The sequence below is a fragment of the Heptranchias perlo genome, chromosome 3, assembly GCF_035084215.1.
Source record: "Heptranchias perlo isolate sHepPer1 chromosome 3, sHepPer1.hap1, whole genome shotgun sequence".
In the NCBI taxonomy this organism is placed as follows: domain Eukaryota; kingdom Metazoa; phylum Chordata; class Chondrichthyes; order Hexanchiformes; family Hexanchidae; genus Heptranchias; species Heptranchias perlo.
In genome coordinates this window covers 799,819-820,838 of record NC_090327.1, presented here as the reverse complement: position 1 = coordinate 820,838, position 21,020 = coordinate 799,819, and the positions used below count along the sequence as shown (strand labels likewise).

The 21,020-nt window shown below is 48.6% G+C and overlaps 1 protein-coding gene across 2 annotated transcripts in view; it reads left to right on the top strand.

The window, feature by feature from the left end:
* The window catches only part of LOC137309207 (arf-GAP with GTPase, ANK repeat and PH domain-containing protein 3-like), an 862,346-nt gene that overhangs the window by 295,739 nt on the left and 545,587 nt on the right, over window positions 1-21,020 (top strand). Inside the window, exon 1 of one of the 2 annotated variants that reach the window (XM_067977484.1) lies at window positions 17,282-17,372. The exons of the other annotated variant lie outside the window; for it this stretch is intronic. Coding sequence (XP_067833585.1) covers window positions 17,336-17,372 — 37 coding nt within the window. The 5' untranslated portion in view covers window positions 17,282-17,335. Of the gene's footprint in view, window positions 1-17,281; window positions 17,373-21,020 lie in introns of those variants that run through there. 2 annotated transcript variants of the gene reach the window in all.

Below are 21,020 nucleotides of genomic sequence, written 5' to 3'. Positions count from 1 at the left end.
GTATTATTGCTAATTTGGTTTGGCCAGTCTATAAGTGGATTAAAGTCACCCACGATTACTGTAGTACCCTTGTTCCATGCATCTCTAATTTCCTGTTTGATCCCATCCCCTGCATAACATTACTGTTTGGAGGTCTATGGACAACTCCCGGTGTTTTCTGCCCCTTGGTGCTCCTTAACTCCACGCAGACTGATTCTACATCTTTATTTTCTGAGCCAATATCCTCTCACTATTGCTCTGATTTCATCCTTTACTAACTACGCCACCCCACCTCCTTTTCCTTTTTGCCTCTACCACCTAGAAGGACAAGAGCAGCAGGCGCATGGGAACAACACCACCTGCACGTTCCCCTCCAAGTCACACACCATCCCGACTTGGAAATATATCGCCGTTCCTTCATTGTCGCTGGGTCAAAATCCTGGAACTCCCTTCCTAACAGCACAGTGGGAGAACCGTCACCACACGGACTGCAGCGGTTCAAGAAGGCGGCTCACCACCACCTTCTCGAGGGCAATTAGGGATGGGCAATAAATGCCGGCCTCGCCAGCGACGCCCACATCCCGTGAACGAATAAAAAAAAAACTTAGCCCACAGTCACTACCAATCACTTACCTGCCTCACCTGTGATGTCACTCTGCAGTTTTCTCTTGTTGCAGGTCTGCTGCTGCTTTTATCCCCGCTCTCGGGCCTCGGTCTGCTGCTGCTTTTATCCCCACTCTCGGGCCTCGGTCTGCTGCTGCTTTTATCCCCGCTCTCGGGCCTCGGTCTGCTGCTGCTTTTATCCCCGCTCTCGGGCCTCGGTCTGCTGCTGCTTTTATCCCCGCTCTCGGGCCTCGGTCTGCTGCTGCTTTTATCCCCGCTCTCGGGCCTCGGTCTGCTGCTGCTTTTATCCCCACTCTCGGGCCTCGGTCTGCTGCTGCTTTTATCCCCGCTCTCGGGCCTCGGTCTGCTGCTGCTTTTATCCCCGCTCTCGGGCCTCGGTCTGTTGCTGCTTTTATCCCCGCTCTCGGGCCTCGGTCTGCTGCTGCTTTTATCCCCTCTCTCGGGCCTCGGTCTGCTGCTGCTTTTATCCCCTCTCTCGGGCCTCGGTCTGCTGCTGCTTTTATCCCCTCTCTCGGGCCTCGGTCTGCTGCTGCTTTTATCCCCGCTCTCGGGCCTCGGTCTGCTGCTGCTTTTATCCCCTCTCTCGGGCCTCGGTCTGCTGCTGCTTTTATCCCCTCTCTCGGGCCTCGGTCTGCTGCTGCTTTTATCCCTGCTCTCGGGCCTCAGTCTGCTGCTGCTTTTATCCCCGCTCTCGGGCCTCAGTCTGCTGCTTTTCTCCCCGCTCTCGGGCCTCGGTCTGCTGCTGCTTTTATCCCCGCTCTCGGGCCTCGGTCTGCTGCTGCTTTTATCCCCGCTCTCGGGCCTCGGTCTGCTGCTGCTTTTATCCCCGCTCTCGGGCCTCGGTCTGCTGCTGCTTTTATCCCCGCTCTCGGGCCTCGGTCTGCTGCTGCTTTTATCCCCGCTCTCGGGCCTCGGTCTGCTGCTGCTTTTATCCCCGCTCTCGGGCCTCAGTCTGCTGCTTTTATCCCCGCTCTCGGGCCTCGGTCTGCTGCTGCTTTTATCCCCGCTCTCGGGCCTCGGTCTGCTGCTGCTTTTATCCCCGCTCTCGGGCCTCAGTCTGCTGCTTTTATCCCCGCTCTCGGGCCTCAGTCTGCTGCTTTTATCCCCGCTCTTGGGCCTCAGTCTGCTGCTTTTATCCCCGCTCTTGGGCCTCAGTCTGCTGCTTTTATCCCCGCTCTCGGGCCTCGGTCTGCTGCTGCTTTTATCCCCACTCTCTGGCCTCAGTCTGCTGCTTTTATCCCCGCTCTCGGGCCTCGGTCTGCTGCTGCTTTTATCCCCGCTCTCGGGCCTCGGTCTGCTGCTGCTTTTATCCCCGCTCTCGGGCCTCGGTCTGCTGCTGCTTTTATCCCCGCTCTCGGGCCTCAGTCTGTTGCTGCTTTTATCCCCGCTCTCGGGCCTCGGTCTGCTGCTGCTTTTATCCCCGCTCTCGGGCCTCGGTCTGCTGCTGCTTTTATCCCCGCTCTCGGGCCTCAGTCTGCTGCTGCTTTTATCCCCGCTCTCGGGCCTCGGTCTGCTGCTGCTTTTATCCCCGCTCTCGGGCCTCGGTCTGCTGCTGCTTTTATCCCCGCTCTCGGGCCTCGGTCTGCTGCTGCTTTTATCCCCGCTCTCGGGCCTCAGTCTGCTGCTGCTTTTATCCCTGCTCTCGGTCTGCTGCTGCTCAGGTCCACCGCAGCTCTGCGGAAAACGTTAGGAAAAGCAAGGCAAAGCAGCGTCTCTTTCTGCTTTACTGTTTTCTACCTATAGAAGACTTTTGGATTCCCTTTTATATTGGCCGCCAGTCTATTCTCATACTCTCTTTGCCCCTCTTATTTCCTCCTTCACTTCCCCTCTGAACTTTCTATATTCAGCCTGATTCTCACTTGTGTTATCAACCTGACATCTGTCATACGCCCCTTTTATCTGCTTCATCTTACTCTCTATCTCTTTTGTGATCCAGGGAGCTCTGGCTTTAGTTGCCCTACCGTTCTCCCTTGTGGGAATGTACCTAGACTGTACCCTTAAAGGCCGCCTGTTGTTCACTTACAGTTTTGCCTGCCAAAGAACACACTTCAAAAATTCCTCCCCCTCTTTGCCCCTTACACTCTTTCTATCCCAGTCTATATTAGGACAGTTGAAGGCCCCCATTATCACTACTCTATGCATATCTCTGTAATTTCCCTGCAAATTTGCTCCTCTATATCCTTCCCACTATTTGATGGCCTATTTAATACCCCCAGTCGTGTAATGACACCTCTATTGTTTCTTAACTCTAATCAAATAGATTCTGTCTTTGACCCCTCCAGGACATCCTCTTTATCCAGCCCTGCAATATTCTCCTTAATCAATACTGCCATCCCCCACCCCCCTTTCTTCCTTCCCTATCTTTCCTGAACGTTTTGTATCCAGGAATATTTAGTACCCAATCTTGCCCTTTTTTGAGCCAGGTCTCCGTTATCGCCATGACATCATATTCCCATGTGGTTATTTGCACCTGCAGCTCACCGACCTTGTTTACTACGCTTTGTACATTTACACACATGCACACAACCTTTCTTAGACCTCCTTGTATTCTCTCTTAGTTTGATCCCATCTAATACTGTACTATTTCTTACTCTAGTGCTATCTGTCTCTTGCAATCCTTTGTTCACCTTGTTTCTCCTTTCCAATGCTACATCCTGGTGCCCAAACCCCCTGCCAGATGAGTTGAGCAGGAAGATCAGCCATGATCTTATTGAATGGCGGCGCAGGCTCGAGGGGCCGTATGGCCTCCTCTTGCTCCTATTTCTTACGTCGTTATATTGATAGTACAATATTTGCATGCACTATATACTGACAGTATGGTATTTGCACACATTGAATACTAGAATGGTATTTGCACACACTGTATATGGATAATATGGTCTGTGCACACACTGTACACATAGTATGGTCTGTGCGTATACTGTTTACCGATAGTATGGTAATTGCACACACTGTATACTGATAGTATGGTCTGTGCACACACTGTCTACTGATAGTACGACCTGTGCATGCCCATGCAAATACCAAACACATGCACGCAGACTCACACATCTACATTCCCCCCTTCTCCACACATTGTCCCACACCACTGCAACCTGTTAACAATTAGTTCAAGCACACTAGGCAGAGGCGTCGGTAGAGGTCACGTGGTTTTTGACTCAGAGGGAGAAGAAGATAAGTCAGCAGATTGCTCGGAGGAAGAGAAGAAAGAGGAATAAATGAAAACGATCACACCACCTACACACAGAAAGCAAGGACGAGAATCTGCTGCAAAGTCTCTGCATCAAATTCAATCTCACTGTACCGTCGCCAAGTGTGCACTGAGCCCCCTTCTCCCTGGAGCGGACACTTTGCTGATGGTGTGAAGCTTTTTGTAACCTCAGGAGCCTGAGGGCGACATTTGGTAAGTTCAAGTTGGCTGGTTTTATCTCAGCAAACAGATCACCGGGAGGATCTAAATTAAATATAGTTAACCTGAGGCCCCCTCTCCTTGTTCCGGTGGATGTAAAAGATCCCATGGCACGATTGGATGAAGAGTCAGTTCATCCTCTGTCCTGGCCAAGATTTATCCCTCACACAATACCACCAAAACAGGTAAACTGGTGATTTATGCCGTTGCTCTTTTAGAGTCATAGAGTCATACAGCACGGATAGAGGCCCTTCGGCCCATCGTGTCCGCGCCGGCCATCAGCCCTGTCTACTCTAATCCCATATTCCAGCATTTGGTCCGTAGCCTTGTATGCTATGGCATTTCAAGTGCTCATCCAAATGCTTCTTGAATGTTGTGAGGGTTCCTGCCTCCACAACCCTCTCAGGCAGTGAGTTCCAGACTCCAACCACCCTCTGGGTGAAAAAGTTCTTTCTCAAATCCCCTCTAAACCTCCCGCCTTTTACCTTGAATCTATGCCCCCTTGTTATAGAACCCTCAACGAAGGGAAAAAGCTCCTTAGTATCCATCCTATCTATGCCCCTCATAATTTTGTACACCTCAATCATGTCCCCTCTCAGCCTCCTCTGCTCCAAGGAAAACAAACCCAATCTTCCCAGTCTCTCTTCATAGCTGAAGCGCTCCAGCCCTGGTAACATCCTGGTGAATCTCCTCTGCACCCTCTCCAAAGCGATCACATCCTTCCTGTAGTGTGGCGACCAGAACTGCACACAGTACTCCAGCTGTGGCCTAACCAGTGTTTTATACAGCTCCATCATAACCTCCTTGCTCTTATATTCTATGCCTCGGCTAGTAAAGGCAAGTATGCCTTCTTTACCACCTTATCTACCTGTTCCGCCGCCTTCAGGGATCTGTGAACTTGCACACCAAGATCCCTCTGACCCTCTGTCTTGCCTAGGGTCCTCCCATTCATTGTGTATTCCCTTGCCTTGTTAGTCCCTCCAAAGTGCATCACCTCGCACTTTTCCGGGTTAAATTCCATTTGCCACTGTTCCGCCCATCTGACCAACCCATCTATATCTATATTTTCTGAGTGAAAGTTGGAACATTCGCTCCCTCCTCTCCATCTTCACCTGGTTTTTATTATTTTTTAAGTGAAAGTTCCACAGGAACTTAGAGCAGCAAGCTCCCAACTTCAGTCCTCCTGTCTTGGATGATCTCAGGCAGACTACAGATGCTTTTGTGCCCCTTGGCTGGGGAGGATACAGCCCCCGATTGCTACCCAGTACAGCTCGTTCCACACCTGGCAGATCTGGCCACGCTGGGGTGTTTCAAATCACTTTCCATCTTCCTCACTGACTAACTTACAGATGGGATGGTGGGATTGTCCAGAGCATACTGCACCCCCCAGCCCACAACACGTACGTGTGCACATGCATGCACACACCCTGCCCTGGGCAGCTGGGCTGGAATGGGACACACTGCACTCACATCTCTTCCTGGGCTGGGGGATGGGACACTGTGGGTTCCGCCAGGACCACTCGGTTCCAGTACTCATTACAGCCTTGGTCCAAATGTGGACACAAGTTGAATTCCTGAGGTGAGGTGAGTGTGACTGTCTTTGATATCAAGGTAGCATTTGACTGATTGTGGGACCAAGGAGCCTTAGAAAACCAAATGAGGAGTGGGGGCAACCTCTCCAGTGTCCGACACTTACCTGTTACAAAGGAAAATGGCAGTGGTTGTTGGAGGCCAATCATTTCAGCCCTAGGACGTTGCTGCAGGAGTTCCTCAGGGCAGTGTCCTCGGCCCAACCATCTTCAGTGCTTCATCAATGACCTTCCCTCTGTCATAAGGTCAGAAGTGGGCCTGTTCGCTGATGATTGCACAGTGTTCAGCTCCATTCGCAATTCCTCAGATAATGAAGCAGTCCGAGCCCGCATGCAGCAAGATCTGGACAACATCCAGGCTTGGACTGATAAGTGGCAAGTAACATTCGCGCCACACAAGTGCCAGGCAATGACCATCTCCAACAAGAGAGAGTCTAACCACCTCCCCTTGACATTCAACGGCATTACCATCGCCGAATCCCCCACCAACAACATCCTGGGGGTTGCCATTTACCAGAAACTCAACTGGACCAGCCACATAAATACTGTGGCTATAAGAGCAGGTCAGAGGCTGGGTATTCGGTGGCAATTGACTCACCTCCTGACTCCCAATGCTTCTCCACAACCTACAAGGCACTAGTCAGGAGTGTGATGGAATTCTCTCCACTTGCCTGGAATGGGGCAGCTGTATCATCACCATCCGGGACAAAGCAGTTTGCTTGTTTGGCAGCCCATCCATCACCTTAAACACCCACTCCCTCAACCACCAGTGCAGTGTGACTGCAGTGTGTTCTATCTACAGGATGCACTGCAGCAACTCACTAAGGCTTCTTCGACCTCCACCACCTAGAAGGACAAGGGCAGCAGGTGCATGGGAACACCACCACCTGCACGTTCCTTCATCATCGCTGAGTCAAAATCCTGGAACTCCCTACCTCACAGCTCTGTGGGAGAGCCTTCACTACATGGACTGCAGCGGTTCGAGAAGGCTGCTCACCACCACCTTCTCAAATGCAACTGGTGATGGGCAGTAAATGCCGGACTTGCCCGCGCTGCCCATATCCAAGAATAAATTAAAAATACGCCACACCTCACACCTCTCCCTGCTTTCTTTGTTCCTCCCCCAACCCTGCCAGTGATCAAACTGCTGCCTGTTTTCATTGAAGATGTCCAGCCTTTCCAGGTCTGTTGAGCTCAGTCAGAGCTACACCGATTGAGGCATTTACTCACAGAGCCCTGTGGCAGCTCAGTATGGAGCAGCCTGAAAGGTAGTGACTGGATTAGACTGTCTCTTTCTGTGTTAGTTCCAAAAGATAATCTTTGACCCTATTGCTTGGGCATGTGTAACGAGACTGGCCTCACTTATTGTGCAGTAAATCTCTGTGCACAGGATAGTTTGGGAGATGCACAGATTGGGTGAGGTGGAGAGACTGGTTTGTCAGCATTTAACAATAGAGCCTCTGTATAGCTCCATCAGATGGGAACTGGAGCTGATTTCTATAGAGGTTGGGCGGGAACTCCTACTCGCCAGCTTTAGATCTGTGGAAACAATGTGCCTTTCAGTGCAGGGTGGACCAATCCTGGGATTGTTCCCACGGTGTGCAGCAGCTTCCTGGGAATAAATTGACTCACTCACACTCACACTCACTCGCTCCATTAAAATCAACGGATTAGAATGAAAATCAGGCAGGTTCCATAAAGTGCCTGTGATCCGCTCTGCCAGATTGCCACCCAGGCAGTGAAGACAAAAATCTATCCCACTCTCTTACTCATTGCTTCCTGGATGCTGTAATTGCATTGAGGGTACGAGAGAGATGGACTGACCTCTTGTGTTAGTAAACGGGCATGGTAGCATAGTGGTTATGTTACTGGACTAGTAACCCAGAGGCCTGGACTAATAATCCGGAGTCATGAGTTCAAATCCTGCCACGGTAGCTGGGGAATTTAAAATTAATTAAATAAAATCTGGAATGAAAATACTAGTATCAGTAATGGTAGCCGGATTGTCGTAAAAACCCATTTGATTCACTAATGTCCTTTAGGGAAGGAAACCTGCTGTCCTTACCTGGTCTGGCCTATATGTGACTCCAGACCCACAGCAATGTGGTTGATTCTTAATTGCCCTCTGAAATGGCCTAGCAAGCCACTCAGTTGTAAAATCTCACGCAAAAAAGTCATAATAAGAATAAAACCGGACGGACCACGAGGCACCGGATACGACAAACCAAGCCCAGTCGTCCCCGCAAAGTCTTCCTCACAAACATCTGGGGACTTGTGCCAAAATTGGGAGAGCTGTCTCACACACTAGTCAAGCATCAGCCCGACATAGCCATACTCACAAAATCATACCTTTCAGCCAACGTCCCAGACTCTTCCATCACCATCCCTGGGTATGTCCTGTCCCACCGGCAGGACAGACCCACCAGAGGTGGTGGCACAGTGATACACAGTCAGGAGGGAGTGGCCCTGGGAGTCCTCAAAATTGACTCTGGACCCCATGAAATCTCATGGCATCAGGTCAAACATGGGCAAGGAAACCTCCTGCTGATTACCACCTACCGTCCTCCATCAGCTGATGAATCAGTTCTCCTCCATGTTGAACACCACTTGGAGGAAGCACTGAGGGTAGCAAGGGCACAGAATGTACTCTGGGTGGAGGACCTCAATGTCCATCACCAAGCAGTGGCTCGGTAGCACCACTACTGACCGAGCTGGCCGAGTCCTGAAGAACATAGCTGCCAGACAGGGACTGTGGCAGGTGGTGAGCGAACCAACATGAGGGAAAAAACATACTTGACCTCGTCCTCACCAATCTACCTGTCGCAAATGCATCTGTCCATGACAGTATTGGTAGGAGTGACCACCGCACAGTCCTCGTGGAGACTAAGTCCCGTCTTCGCACTGAGTATACCATTCAACGTGTTGTGTGGCACTATCACCATGCTAAATGGGATAGATTCAGAACGGATCTAGCAGCTCAAAACTGGGCTGCTATGGGCTATCAGCAGCAGAATTGTATTCCAGCATAATCTTGTAACCTCATGGCCTGGCATATTCCTCACTCTATCATGACCACATCCAGGGCTGGAGCGCTTCAGCTATGAAGAGAGACTGGGAAGATTGGGTTTGTTTTCCTTGGAGCAGAGGAGGCTGAGGGGGGACATGATTGAGGTGTACAAAATTATGAGGGGCACAGATAGGATGGATACTAAGGAGCTTTTTCCCTTAGTTGAGGGTTCTATAACAAGGGGGCATAGATTCAAGGTAAAAGGCGGGAGGTTTAGAGGGGATTTGAGAAAGAACTTTTTCACCCAGAGGGTGGTTGGAGTCTGGAACTCACTGCCTGAAAGGGTTGTGGAGGCAGGAACCCTCACAACATTCAAGAATTGTAAACAATTTTACAACACCAAGTTATAGTCCAGCAATTTTATTTTAAATTCACAAGCTTTCGGAGACTTCCTCCTTCCTCAGGTAAATGTTTCAGGAGCTCCTGAAACATTTACCTGAGTAAGGAGGAAGTCTCCGAAAGCTTGTGAATTTAAAATAAAATTGCTGGACTATAACTTGGTGTTGTAAAATTGTTTACAATTGTCAACCCCAGTCCATCACCGGCATCTCCACATCAGAACATTCAAGAAGCATTTGGATGAGCACTTGAAATGCCATAGCATACAAGGCTACGGACCAAATGCTGGAATATGGGATTAGAGTGGACAGGGCTTGATGGCCGGCGCAGACACGATGGGCCGAAGGGCCTCTATCCGTGCTGTATAACTCTATGACTCTATTACCAACACGCCAGGGGATCAACCCTGGTTCAATGAGGAGTGTAGAAGAGCATGCCAGGAGCAGCACCAGGCGTACCTAAAAACGAGGTGCCAACCTGGTGAAGCTACAACTCAGGACTACATGCATGCTAAACAGTGGAAGCAACATGCTATAGACAGAGCTAAGCAATTCCACAACCAACGGATCAGATCAAAGCTCTGCAGTCCTGCCACATCCAGTCGTGAATGGTGGTGGACAATTAAACAACTAATGGGCGGAGGAGGCTCTGCAAACATCCCCATCCTCAATGATGGCGGAGTCCAGCACGTGAGTGCAAAAGACAAGGCTGAAGCGTTTGCAACCATCTTCAGCCAGAAGTGCCGAGTGGATGATCCATCTCGGCCTCCTCCCGATATCCCCACCATCACAGAAGCCAGTCTTCAGCCAATTCGATTCACTCCACGTGATATCAAGAAACGGCTGAGTGCACTGGATACAGCAAAGGCTATGGGCCCCAACAACATCCCAGCTGTAGTGCTGAAGTCTTGTGCTCCAGAACTAGCTGCGCCTCGAGCCAAGCTGTTCCAGTACAGCTACAACACTGGCATCTACCCGACAATGTGGAAAATTGCCCAGGTATGTCCTGCCCACAAAAAATAGCAGGACCAATCCAATCTGGCCAATTACCGCCCCATCAGTCTACTCTCAATCATCAGCAAAGTGATGGAAGGTGTCATTGACAGTGCTATCAAGCGGCACTTACTCACCAATAACCTGCTCACCGATGCTCAGTTTGGGTTCCACCAGGACCACTGGGCTCCAGACCTCATTACAACCTTGGTCCAAACATAGACAAAAAACTGAATTCCAGAGGTGAGGTGAGAGTGACTGCCCTTGACATCAAGGCAGCATTTGACCTAGTGTGGCACCAAGGAGCCCTAGTAAAATTGAAGTCAATGGGAATCAGGGGGAAAACTCTTCAGTGGCTAGAGTCATACCGAGCACAAAGGAAGATGGTAGTGGTTGTTGGAGGCCAATCATCTCAGCCCCAGGACATTGCTGCAAGAGTTCCTCAGGGCAGTGTCCTAGGCTGAACCATCTTCAGTTCCTTCATCAATGACCTTCCCTCCATCATAAGGTCAGAAATGGGGATGTTCGCTGATGATTGCACAGTGTTCAGTTCCATTCGCAACCCCTCAGAGAATGAAGCAGTCTTAGCCTGCATGCAGCAAGACCTGGACATCATCCAGGCTTGGGCTGATAAGTAACAAGTAACATTCGTGCCAGACAAGTGCCAGGCAATGACCATCTCCAACAAGAGAGAGTCTAACCACCTCCCCTTGACATTCAACGGCATTACCATCGCCGAATCCCCCACCATCAACATCCTGGGGGTCATCATTGACCAGAAACTTAACTGGACCAGCCATATAATTACTGTGGCTACAAGAGCAGGTCAGAGGCTGGGTATTCTGCGGCGAGTGACTCACCTCCTGACTCCCCAAATCCCTTTCCACCATCTACAAGGCACAAGTCAGGAGTGTGTTGAAATACTCTCCACTTGCCTGGATGAGTGCAGCTCCAGCAACACTCAAGAAGCTTGACACCATCCAGGACAAAGCAGCCCGCTTGATTGGCACCCCATCCACCACCCTAAACATTCACTCCCTTCACCACCGGCGCACAGTGGCTGCAGTGTGTACCATCCACAGGATGCACTGCAGCAACTCGCCAAGGCTTCTTCGACAGCACCTCCGAAACCCGCGACCTCTACCACCTCGAAGGACAAGAGCAGCAGGCGCTTTGGAACATCACCACCTGCACGTTCCCCTCCAAGTCACACACCATCCCGACTTGGAAATATATCGCAGTTCCTTCATCGTCGCTGGGTCAAAATCCTGGAACTCCCTTCCTAACAGCACTGTGGGAGAACCTTCACCACACGGACTGCAGTGGTTCAAGAGGGCAATTAGGGATGGGCAATAAATACCGGCCTTGCCACATCCCATGAACGAAAGAAAAAATACTCCTCGCAGATGTCTAGCAGTGTTGCCTTGAACTGGTCTCTTGGAGTGGTAGTAGGTTGGCCTGTCAATGATTTCCTCACCCCGCCCCCAAGTCTTTCTACTCACTTGCACACACTTGTCCTGTTAAGATTGGGAGTACATCAGCTCGGTGGGGGCGTTACTCTCTGTCTCAGTCCTCCCTCCATGGTTCATCTCTGCCATCATAATACCTGTGATGTGGAGATGCCGGTGATGGACTGAGGTTGACAATTTTACAACACCAAGTTATAGTCCAACAAATTTATTTTAAATTCCACAAGCTTTCGGAGGCTTCCTCCTTCGTCAGGTGAACGGTGTGGAAACCGTTCCACACCGTTCACCTGACGAAGGAGGAAGCCCCCTGAAAGCTTGTGGAATTTAAAATAAATTTGTTGGACTATAACTTGGTGTTGTAAAATTGTTTACAATCATAATACCTGGTATCATATCATACAGTAGATACAGCATAGGAGGAGGCCATTCAGCCCATGTTGCCTGTGAAAGAGCTATCAAGATAGCCCCATTCCCCTGCTCTTTCCCCATAACTCTGTAAATGTTTCCCCTTCAAGTATTTATCTAATTCCCTTTTGAAAGTTAGTATTGAATCTGCTTCCACCGCCCTTTCAGGCAGTGCATTCCAGATCATAACAACTCACTGCTTAAAAAATGTTTCCTCACGTCACCTCTTTTGCCGATCACCTTAAATCTGTGTCCTCGGTTACCGACCTTTCTGCCACTACAAACAGTTTCTCCTTATTTACTCTATTAAAACAGTTCATGATTTTGAACACCTCGATTAAATCTCCCCATAACCTTCTCTGTTCTAAGGAGAACAATCCCAGCTTCTCCAGTCTCTCCACATAACTGAAGTCCCTCATCCCTGACACAATTCTAGTAAATCTCTTCTGCATCCTCTATAAGGCTTTGACATCCTTCCTAAAGTGTGGTGCCTAGAGTTGAACCCAACCAGTGTTTTATAAAGGTTTAGCATAACTGCCTCGTTTTTGTATTCTATGCCTCTATTAATAAAGCCCAGGATCCGATAATGCTTTTTTAACACCTTCAATGATTTGCGTATCTGCACCCCCTTTAAAATTGTAGCATTTAGTTTATATTGCCTCTCCTCATTCTTCTTACCAAAATGTATCACTTCACACCTCTCTGCATTAAATTTCATCTGCTATGTATCTGCCCATTTAACCAGTCTGACACTGTCCTCCTGAAGTCTGTTACTATCCTCCACATTATTTACTTCATTTCCAAGTTTTGTGTCATCTACAAACTTTGAAATTATACCCTCTATACCCAAGTACAGGTCATTAATATATATCAAAAAGAGCAGCGGCCCTAATACTGACCCCCTGGGGAACACCATTGTATACTTCCCTCCAGTTTGAAAAACAACTCTTCAACACTACTCTCTGCTTTCTGCCCCCTAGCCAATTTTATATCCACGCTGCCACTGCCCCTTTAACCCCATGGTGTTTCAAATTTTAAAATAAAAAACACAGAACTGCAACTTTTACCTCATATAAATGGAAGACGAGAAAGAACTTGTATTTATGTAGCGCCTTTCACAACCTCAGGACATCCCAAAGCGCTTCACAGCAATTTAATTACTTTTGAAGTGCAGTAGGCAATTGTGCACAGCAAGATCCCACAAATGGCAATGAGATAAATAATCAGTTAAGTTTTTCTTATTGATGTTGCTTGACGAATAAATATTGGCCAGGACACAGGGAGAACTGCTTTGCTGCTGTTGGAATAGTGCCGTCGAATCTTTTATGAGGACCATTATTCAAGAAGGGGAGTAGGGAAAAACCGGGGAACTACAGGCCAGTGAGCCTAACATCAGTGGTAGGAAAATTATTGGAAAAAATTCTGAAGGACAAAATTAGTCTCCACTTGGAGAAGCAAGGATTAATCAGGGATAGTCAACATGGCTTTGTCAAGGGAAGATCATGTCTGACTAATTTGATTGAATTTTTTGAGGGGGTGACTAGGCGTGTGGATGAGGGTAACGCAGTGGATGTGGTATACATGGATTTCAGTAAGGCCTTCGATAAAGTCCCCCACAGGAGACTGGTCAAGAAGGTACGAGCCCATGGAATCCAGGGTGCCTTGGCACTTTGGATACAAAACTGGCTTAGTGGCAGAAGGCAGAGGGTGATGGTCGAAGGTTGTTTTTGTGACTGGAAGCCTGTGGCCAGTGGGGTACCACAGGGATCTGTGCTGGGGCCCTTGCTGTTTGTGATCTACATTAACGACTTGGATATGAATGTAAAAGGTATGATCAGTAAGTTCGCTGATGATACAAAAATTGGTAGGGTGGTAAATAGCGAGGAGGATAGCCTCAGTCTGCAGGACGATATAGATGGGTTGGTCAGATGGGCGGAACAGTGGCAAATGGAATTTAACCCGGAAAAGTGCGAGGTGATGCACTTTGGAGGGACGAACAAGGCAAGGGAATACTCAATGAATGGGAAGACCCTAGGCAAGACAGAGGGTCAGAGGGATCTTGGTGTGCAAGTTCACAGATCCCTGAAGGCGGCGGAACAGGTAGATAAGGTGGTAAAGAAGGCATATGAGACACTTGCCTTTATTAGCCGAGGCATAGAATATAAGAGCAAGGAGGTTATGATGGAGCTGTATAAAACACTGGTTAGGCCACAGCTGGAGTACTGTGTGCAGTTCTGGTCGCCGCACTACAGGAAGGATGTGATCGCTTTGGAGAGGGTGCAGAGGAGATTCACCAGGATGTTACCAGGGCTGGAGTGCTTCAGCTATGAAGAGAGACTGGGAAGATTGGGTTTGTTTTCCTTGGAGCAGAGGAGGCTGAGGGGGGACATGATTGAGGTGTACAAAATTATGAGGGGCATAGATAGGATGGATACTAAGGAGCTTTTTCCCTTCGTTGAGGGTTCTATAACAAGGGGGCATAGATTCAAGGTAAAAGGCGGGAGGTTTAGAGGGGATTTGAGAAAGAACTTTTTCACCCAGAGGGTGGTTGGAGTCTGGAACTCACTGCCTGAAAGGATTGTGGAGGCAGGAACCCTCACAACATTCAAGAAGCATTTGGATGAGCACTTGAAATGCCATAGCATACAAGGCTACGGACCAAATGCTGGAATATGGGATTAGATTAGACTGGGCTTGATGGCCGGCGCGGACACGATGGGCCGAAGGGCCTCTATCCGTGCTGTATAACTCTATGACTCTATGACTATGACAGATGAGGCCTCGGTTTAACCTCTCATCTGAAAGACGGCACCTCCCACAGTGCAGCACTCCCTCAGTACTGCACTGAAATGTCAGATTAGATTATGTGCTCAAGTTTGTGGAGGGGTGCTCAAACCTGCCATCTTCTGACTTGGAGAGGAGAGTGATACCCACTGAGTTACGTTGACACTAGAAAGGAAGCTCGAATATGAGGTGTATTTCATTCATGAAGAAGATCACCTGACTCATTCAAGACTTTGTCACTTGTGAGTTACGTAACCCTCATTGGTGGAATCAGCTGAAAATAAATAGCAGGTTGGTCAGTGTCTGCAAAGAGAAAAGACAGGTGCATGTTTCGGGTTATACCCTTTGTCAGAGCAGCTGGTACCAATGTTTATGATGTGGCAGTCGAGTAGAATATATCCCGAAGGAAGATGATTGGTTTGCGTGAGCTCCATGACTCCTCACACTGAGGGAGCACTTTCGAGGAGTTTCTAAATAAAGGACTGACAAAGAACTAATTTTTTAAGTTTGATTTATTTTTATAATTGGGAAATTGGATGAAGGGCAGAGGCTCAGAGTGCAGGTCAGCACTTCATAGAATCATAGAAAGGTTACAGCACAGAAGGACACGGCCCATCGAGTCCGTGCCAGCTCTTTGCAAGAGCAATCCAGCTGGTCCTGCTCTCCTGCTCTAGCCCCGTAGCCCTGCAGATTTTTTGCTTTCAAGTACTTATCTGGTATGGGTACGGTAGCATTGTGGTTATGTTACTGGACTAGTAATCAAGAGGCCTGAGTTCAAATCCCGCCATGGTAGCTGGGGAATTTAAATTCAATTAATTAAATAAAATCTAAAATTAAAAAAAAACTAGTATTAGTAATGGTGGCCATAAAACTTCCGGATTGTCGTAAAAACCCATCTGGTTCACTAATGCCCTTTAGGGAAGGAAACTTGCCGTCCTTACCCGGTCTGGCCTATATGTGACTCCAGACCCACAGCAATGTGGTTGATTCTTAATCACCCTCTGAAATGGCCTAGCAAGCCATTCAGTTGTTCAAGAAGGCAGCTCATCACCACCTTCTCAAGGGCAGTTAGGGATGGGTAATAAATGCTCGCCTTGCCAGCGACGCCCACATCCCGTGAACGAATAAAAAAAAAGTTCCCTTTTGAAGGCCATGATTGAATCTGCCTCCACCACCCCCTTGGGCAGTGCATTCCAGATCCTAACCACTCGCTGTGTTGAAAAAAAGTTTTCCCTCATGTCACTTTTGGTTCTTCTGCCAATCACGTTAAATCTATGTCCTCTGGTTCTTGACCCTTCCACCAATGGGATCAGTTTCTCTCTATCTGCTCTGTCTGGACCCTTCATGATTTTGAATATCTCAAATCTCCTCACAACCTTCTCTGTTCCAAGGAGAACAACCCCAGCTTCTCCAGTCTATCCACGTAACTAAAGTCCCTCATCCCTGGAATCATTCTAGTAAATATAATATCTTTCATGTTCTCAGGACGTCCCAAAGCACGTCACAATCAATTAATTATTTTTGAAGTGTAGTCACTGTTGTAATGTAGGAAATGCAGCAGTCAATTTGCGCTGAGCAAGCTCCCACAAACAGCAATGAGAGAAAGGACTAGTTAATCTGCCTGAAGGGAAAATGCTTGTTTTCCTAGTCTCTTGTTTAAAAATCTGGTGGAATTTTTTTGATGTGGTTGCTGGTTGCAGCATGCCCACACTACAGGAGCCAGCACCTCTGGATTAAGATGAACATAGTTCATTAGCTCGGTCTCTGCCCATCAGTGTCCTACAGTCACAAATCAGGTGGACACCCCTACCTCGATCCCTGTCGTCGGGACCCTGCCCCCACAACCTAGGGAGGCTCCCTGCTCATCCCTGGGTTAAATAGCACTAAAACAGATCACAGCATCTCGATGCTGCTGATGTGATGTTCCTCTGTGACTGCATCATTCCACGAAAGGCCAGCCTCACTGACAGCTTTACAGCTCACACTGCGACACATCTCCTTTCATTGAAGGGATCAGTTTGTAATATGAAGTAGCACTGGCTGGGTGATACCAAGCTTGGGTTTTAAGAGCCCAAGGGTTGTAGGTGGAAGGACGGGCAGGAGGAGGAGGGAGGGAGGGTGGGGGGGAGTAGGAATTTTACAGTTTTGAAGTCTTGGGAGAGTGAACTGGAGTCAGAGAACCTCGATATCAGCAATTGGGAATGTATGTGGATTCTCAGGCTGACATAATCATGCTGGCGCTGTCGGGGCACGGCTGGTAACCCTGGCTGGCATCTGTGTGTCCAGTTTCAATCAGCAGTCAGACTAGAGCAGAGGGAGCGTGTTTACAGATTGCTGGCAGCGTTATGATCTGGAAACTGAAGGCTCTTATTTGAATCTTGAAACTGGGCCAAAGGCTGAGGAATTTTCAAGTTTTGAAACTTCAACCGTCCCAACCGATCGGGTTTCCTGCAGTCGCGTAGTTTGCCTGTCGTGTGCTGTGTTTATGTGGGGACCCTGTTAGTGTGCAGCAGGAACGTAGCAGGTGAACGCTGGATTATCAGGTTTAACAATTTCAGTGTAAAGTATCACTGACACAGGCAGCTATGTGAGGAGAAGAGTCGGACAGAGACACAATGATGTGCTTGGGAGCCAGCCGGCTGCAGAAACTGCTGAGACAGGAGGAGGAAGAGGGAGCGATGTTGGTGATCGCTAATCCATACTGTTTGGAGACAGGTACAGCAAGATGTTGGTGCCCTTGGAGAGGTGCAGCTGTGTTCACTGTGTGCTCAAGTAATCTGGAATTTCCACCGATCTCGTACTGAGTGTTAAATTTCAGTGGCAGAAACACTGACACTCGGTACAGACGTGTCTGTTCGGCCAGTGCCTGTGATTCCAGTCAGTAGTGTCTAAAAATTAGACAGTGAGCAAAGCTGCTTCAACACACCTTATTCATTCATTGCCAATGCGTATATTTCTGTAGTGGATGTGCAGGAGGAAGTGCAGCTCACGGTGGTGCAGGGCCCCAAGGTTCCGTATCTCCTGACCCGGGGATCTCTCTGCTAGTGGGAGCCGAAGTAGCTTTTCCATTATTAACTCAGAGGGAATGTCCAGGCTGTAATGTCAGACAGGCAGCTGGATATTGTGGCTATGGCCTTCGATCCAGCGGTGGGAGCAGAGAGTTAGAGCTGGGTATTGTCACCGCACAAATTGAAGCTGACCCCATGCTTCCCTTTATCAGTGGATGGTAGTATTTAAACCATGGAAGGGGGTGAAGAATGGGGTGTGAAGCAGAGGAGGAGAAGACGTTGGAAGTGATGCCCTCTGTCTTGTGACACGCCATGTAGAATTTGTACTTGATGCTAGATCTCAGTAACAGACACCAGGTGATGAGGAGAGAGTTAGAGGAGATGTTGCAGGGAGCAGTACCTTGGAACTGGGTTGTAGAGGAGAGACACTGGAGAAGGAGAGATTGGTCAGTGGTGTCAAAAGGCAGTGAAGATGGATAAAGAGAGGCAACAATTTGCATTTATATAACGGCTGCATACAGTGACACCACTATTTCCGGCCAGAATGGAGATGATTGGATAATTCCCTGTCAATCATACCTGGAGACTGCACTACTTTAAGTGACTGGGATTGATTTTACGCACATAATTTGTATTATGTAACTATCCTCCACTCACTGCATTTTGCTGGAGAAATCACCCTGCTTTTATCGGGAGACTTTGTTGAATTTCAGTCATGAGTTCTGTTTGCTGTAGTTCACAGGCACTCTTTTTAGATAGACTCTGTAGATTGTTTGCTGTAGTGCGCTGTTTAAACAGACTCCGTTTGCTGAGTGAATAGGCTTTGTTTGCTGTAAAATAGATTGTTTGCTGTGAGTCTTGCCATAAGTCCCGCCCCACCTCCAACTCATTGGCTGACATAGTGGTGTCAATAGATGCTGTGCTTTTATATAACACCTTTAACGTAGAAAAATGTTCCAAGCTGCAAAGGAGCTCCTCACACTTGTTGTTGCTGAGTGTGGAGGGGGCAGAGAAAGAGGGTTTGAGGAAAGGGGTTTACGGAGACGGTTGGTAGTGGAGAAAAGAAGTCAGGGTTGTCTTTGCATTCCAGGATAATCCTGGAGTAGTGGGTGGTTTTGACAGAGGAGAGTGACCATAAGACCATAAGAGATAGGAGCAGGAGTAGGCCATTTGGCCCCTCGAGCCTGCTCCATCATTTAATGAGATCATGGCTGATCTGATTTTTACCTCGACTCCACTTTCCCACCCTTGCTCCATATCCTTTGACGCCCTTGCTGATCAAAAATTTGTCTAACTCAGCCTTGAATGTGTTCAATGACTCAGCCTCCACAGCTTTCTGGGGTAAAGAGTTCCAAAGATTCATGACCCTCTGGGAGAAGAAATTCCTACTCATTTCCGTCTTAAACGGGCGACCCCTTATTCTGAGACGATGCCCCCTAGTTTTAGATTCCCCCATGAGGGGTAACATCCTCTCAACATCTACCCTATTGAGTCCCCTCAGAATCTTGTATGTTTCAATAAGATCTCTTCTCATTCTTCTGAACTCCAATGAGTATGGACCCAACCTGTTCAATCTCTCCTCATAAGACAACCCTTCCATACCCGGAATCAACCTAGTGAACCTTCTCTGAACTGCCTCCAATGCAAGTATATCCTTCCTTAAATAAAGGCACCAGAACTGTACACAGTACTCAAGGTGTGGTCTCACCAGCACCCTGTACAGTTGTAGTATGACTTCCCTGCTTTTATACTCCATCCCCCGAGAAATAAAGGCCAATATTCCGTTTGCCTTCCGGATTACCTGCTGCACCTGTATGTTGACTTTTTGTGTTTCATGTACGAGGACACCCAGATCCCTCTGTACCGCAGCATTTTGTAGTATTTCTCCATTCAAATAATATTTTGCTTTTTTATTTTTCCTCCCAAAGTGGATGACTTCACATTTTCCCACATTATATTCCATCTCCCAAATTTTTGCCCATTCGCTTAACCTGTCAATATCCCTTTGCAGACACTTTGTGTCCTCATGGCAACTTGCTTTTCCACCTATCTTTGTATCATCAGCAAATTTGGCCACAAGACACTCTGTTCCTTCATCCAAGTCATTGATATATATTGTAAATAGTTGAGGCCCCAGCACTGATCCCTGCGGCACCCCACTAGTTACAGATTGCCATTTTGAAAATTACCCTTTTATCCCGACTCTTTGTTTTCTGTTAGTTAGCTAATCCTCTGGCCATGCCAGTGGCCACAAGACACTCTGTTCCTTCATCCAAGGCAGCATTTGACCGAGTGTGGCACCAAGGAGCCCTAGTAAAATTGAAGTCCATGGGAATCAGGGGGAAAGCTCACCAGTGGCTGGAGTCATACCTAGCACAAAGGAAGATGGTAGTGGTTGTTGGAGGCCAATCATCTCAGCCCCAGGGCATTGCTGCAGGAGTTCCTCAGGGCAGTGTCCTAGGCCCAACCATCTTCAGCTGCTTCATCAATGACCTTCCCTCCATCATAAGGTCAGAAATGGGGATGTTCGCTGATGACTGCACAGTGTTCAGTTCCATTCGCAACCCCTCAGATAATGAAGCAGTCCGAGCCTGCATGCAGCAAGACCTGGACAACATCCAGGCTTGGGCTTATAAGTGGCAAGTAACATTCGCGCCAGATAAGTGCCAGGCAATGACCATCTCCAACAAGAGAGAGTCTAACCACCTCCCCTTGACATTCAACGGCATTACCATCGCCGAATCCCCCACCATCAACATCCTGGGGGTCACCATTGACCAGAAACTGAACTGGACCAGCCATATAAATACTGTGGCGACGAGAGCAGGTCAGAGGCTGGGTATTCTGCGGCGAGTGACTCACCTCCTGACTCCCCAAAGCCTTTCCACCATCTACAAGGCACAAGTCAGGAGTGTGATGGAATACTCTCCACTTGCCTGGATGAGTGCAGCTCCAACACACTCAAGAAGCTCGACACCATCCAAGATAAAGCAGCCCGCTTGATTGGCACCCATCCACCACCCTAAACATTCACTCCCTTCACCACCGGCGCACTGTGGCTGCAGTGTGCACCATCCACAGGATGCACTGCAGCAACTCGCCAAGGCTTCTTCGACAGCACCTCCCAAACCCGCGACCTCTACCACCTAGAAGGACAAGAGCAGCAGGCGCATGGGAACAACACCACCTGCACGTTCCCCTCCAAGTCACACACCATCCCGACTTGGAAATATATCGCCGTTCCTTCATTGTCGCTGGGTCAATATCCTGGAACTCCCTTCCTAACAGCACTGTGGGAGAACCATCACCACACGGACTGCAGCGGTTCAAGAAGGCAGCTCACCACCACCTTCTC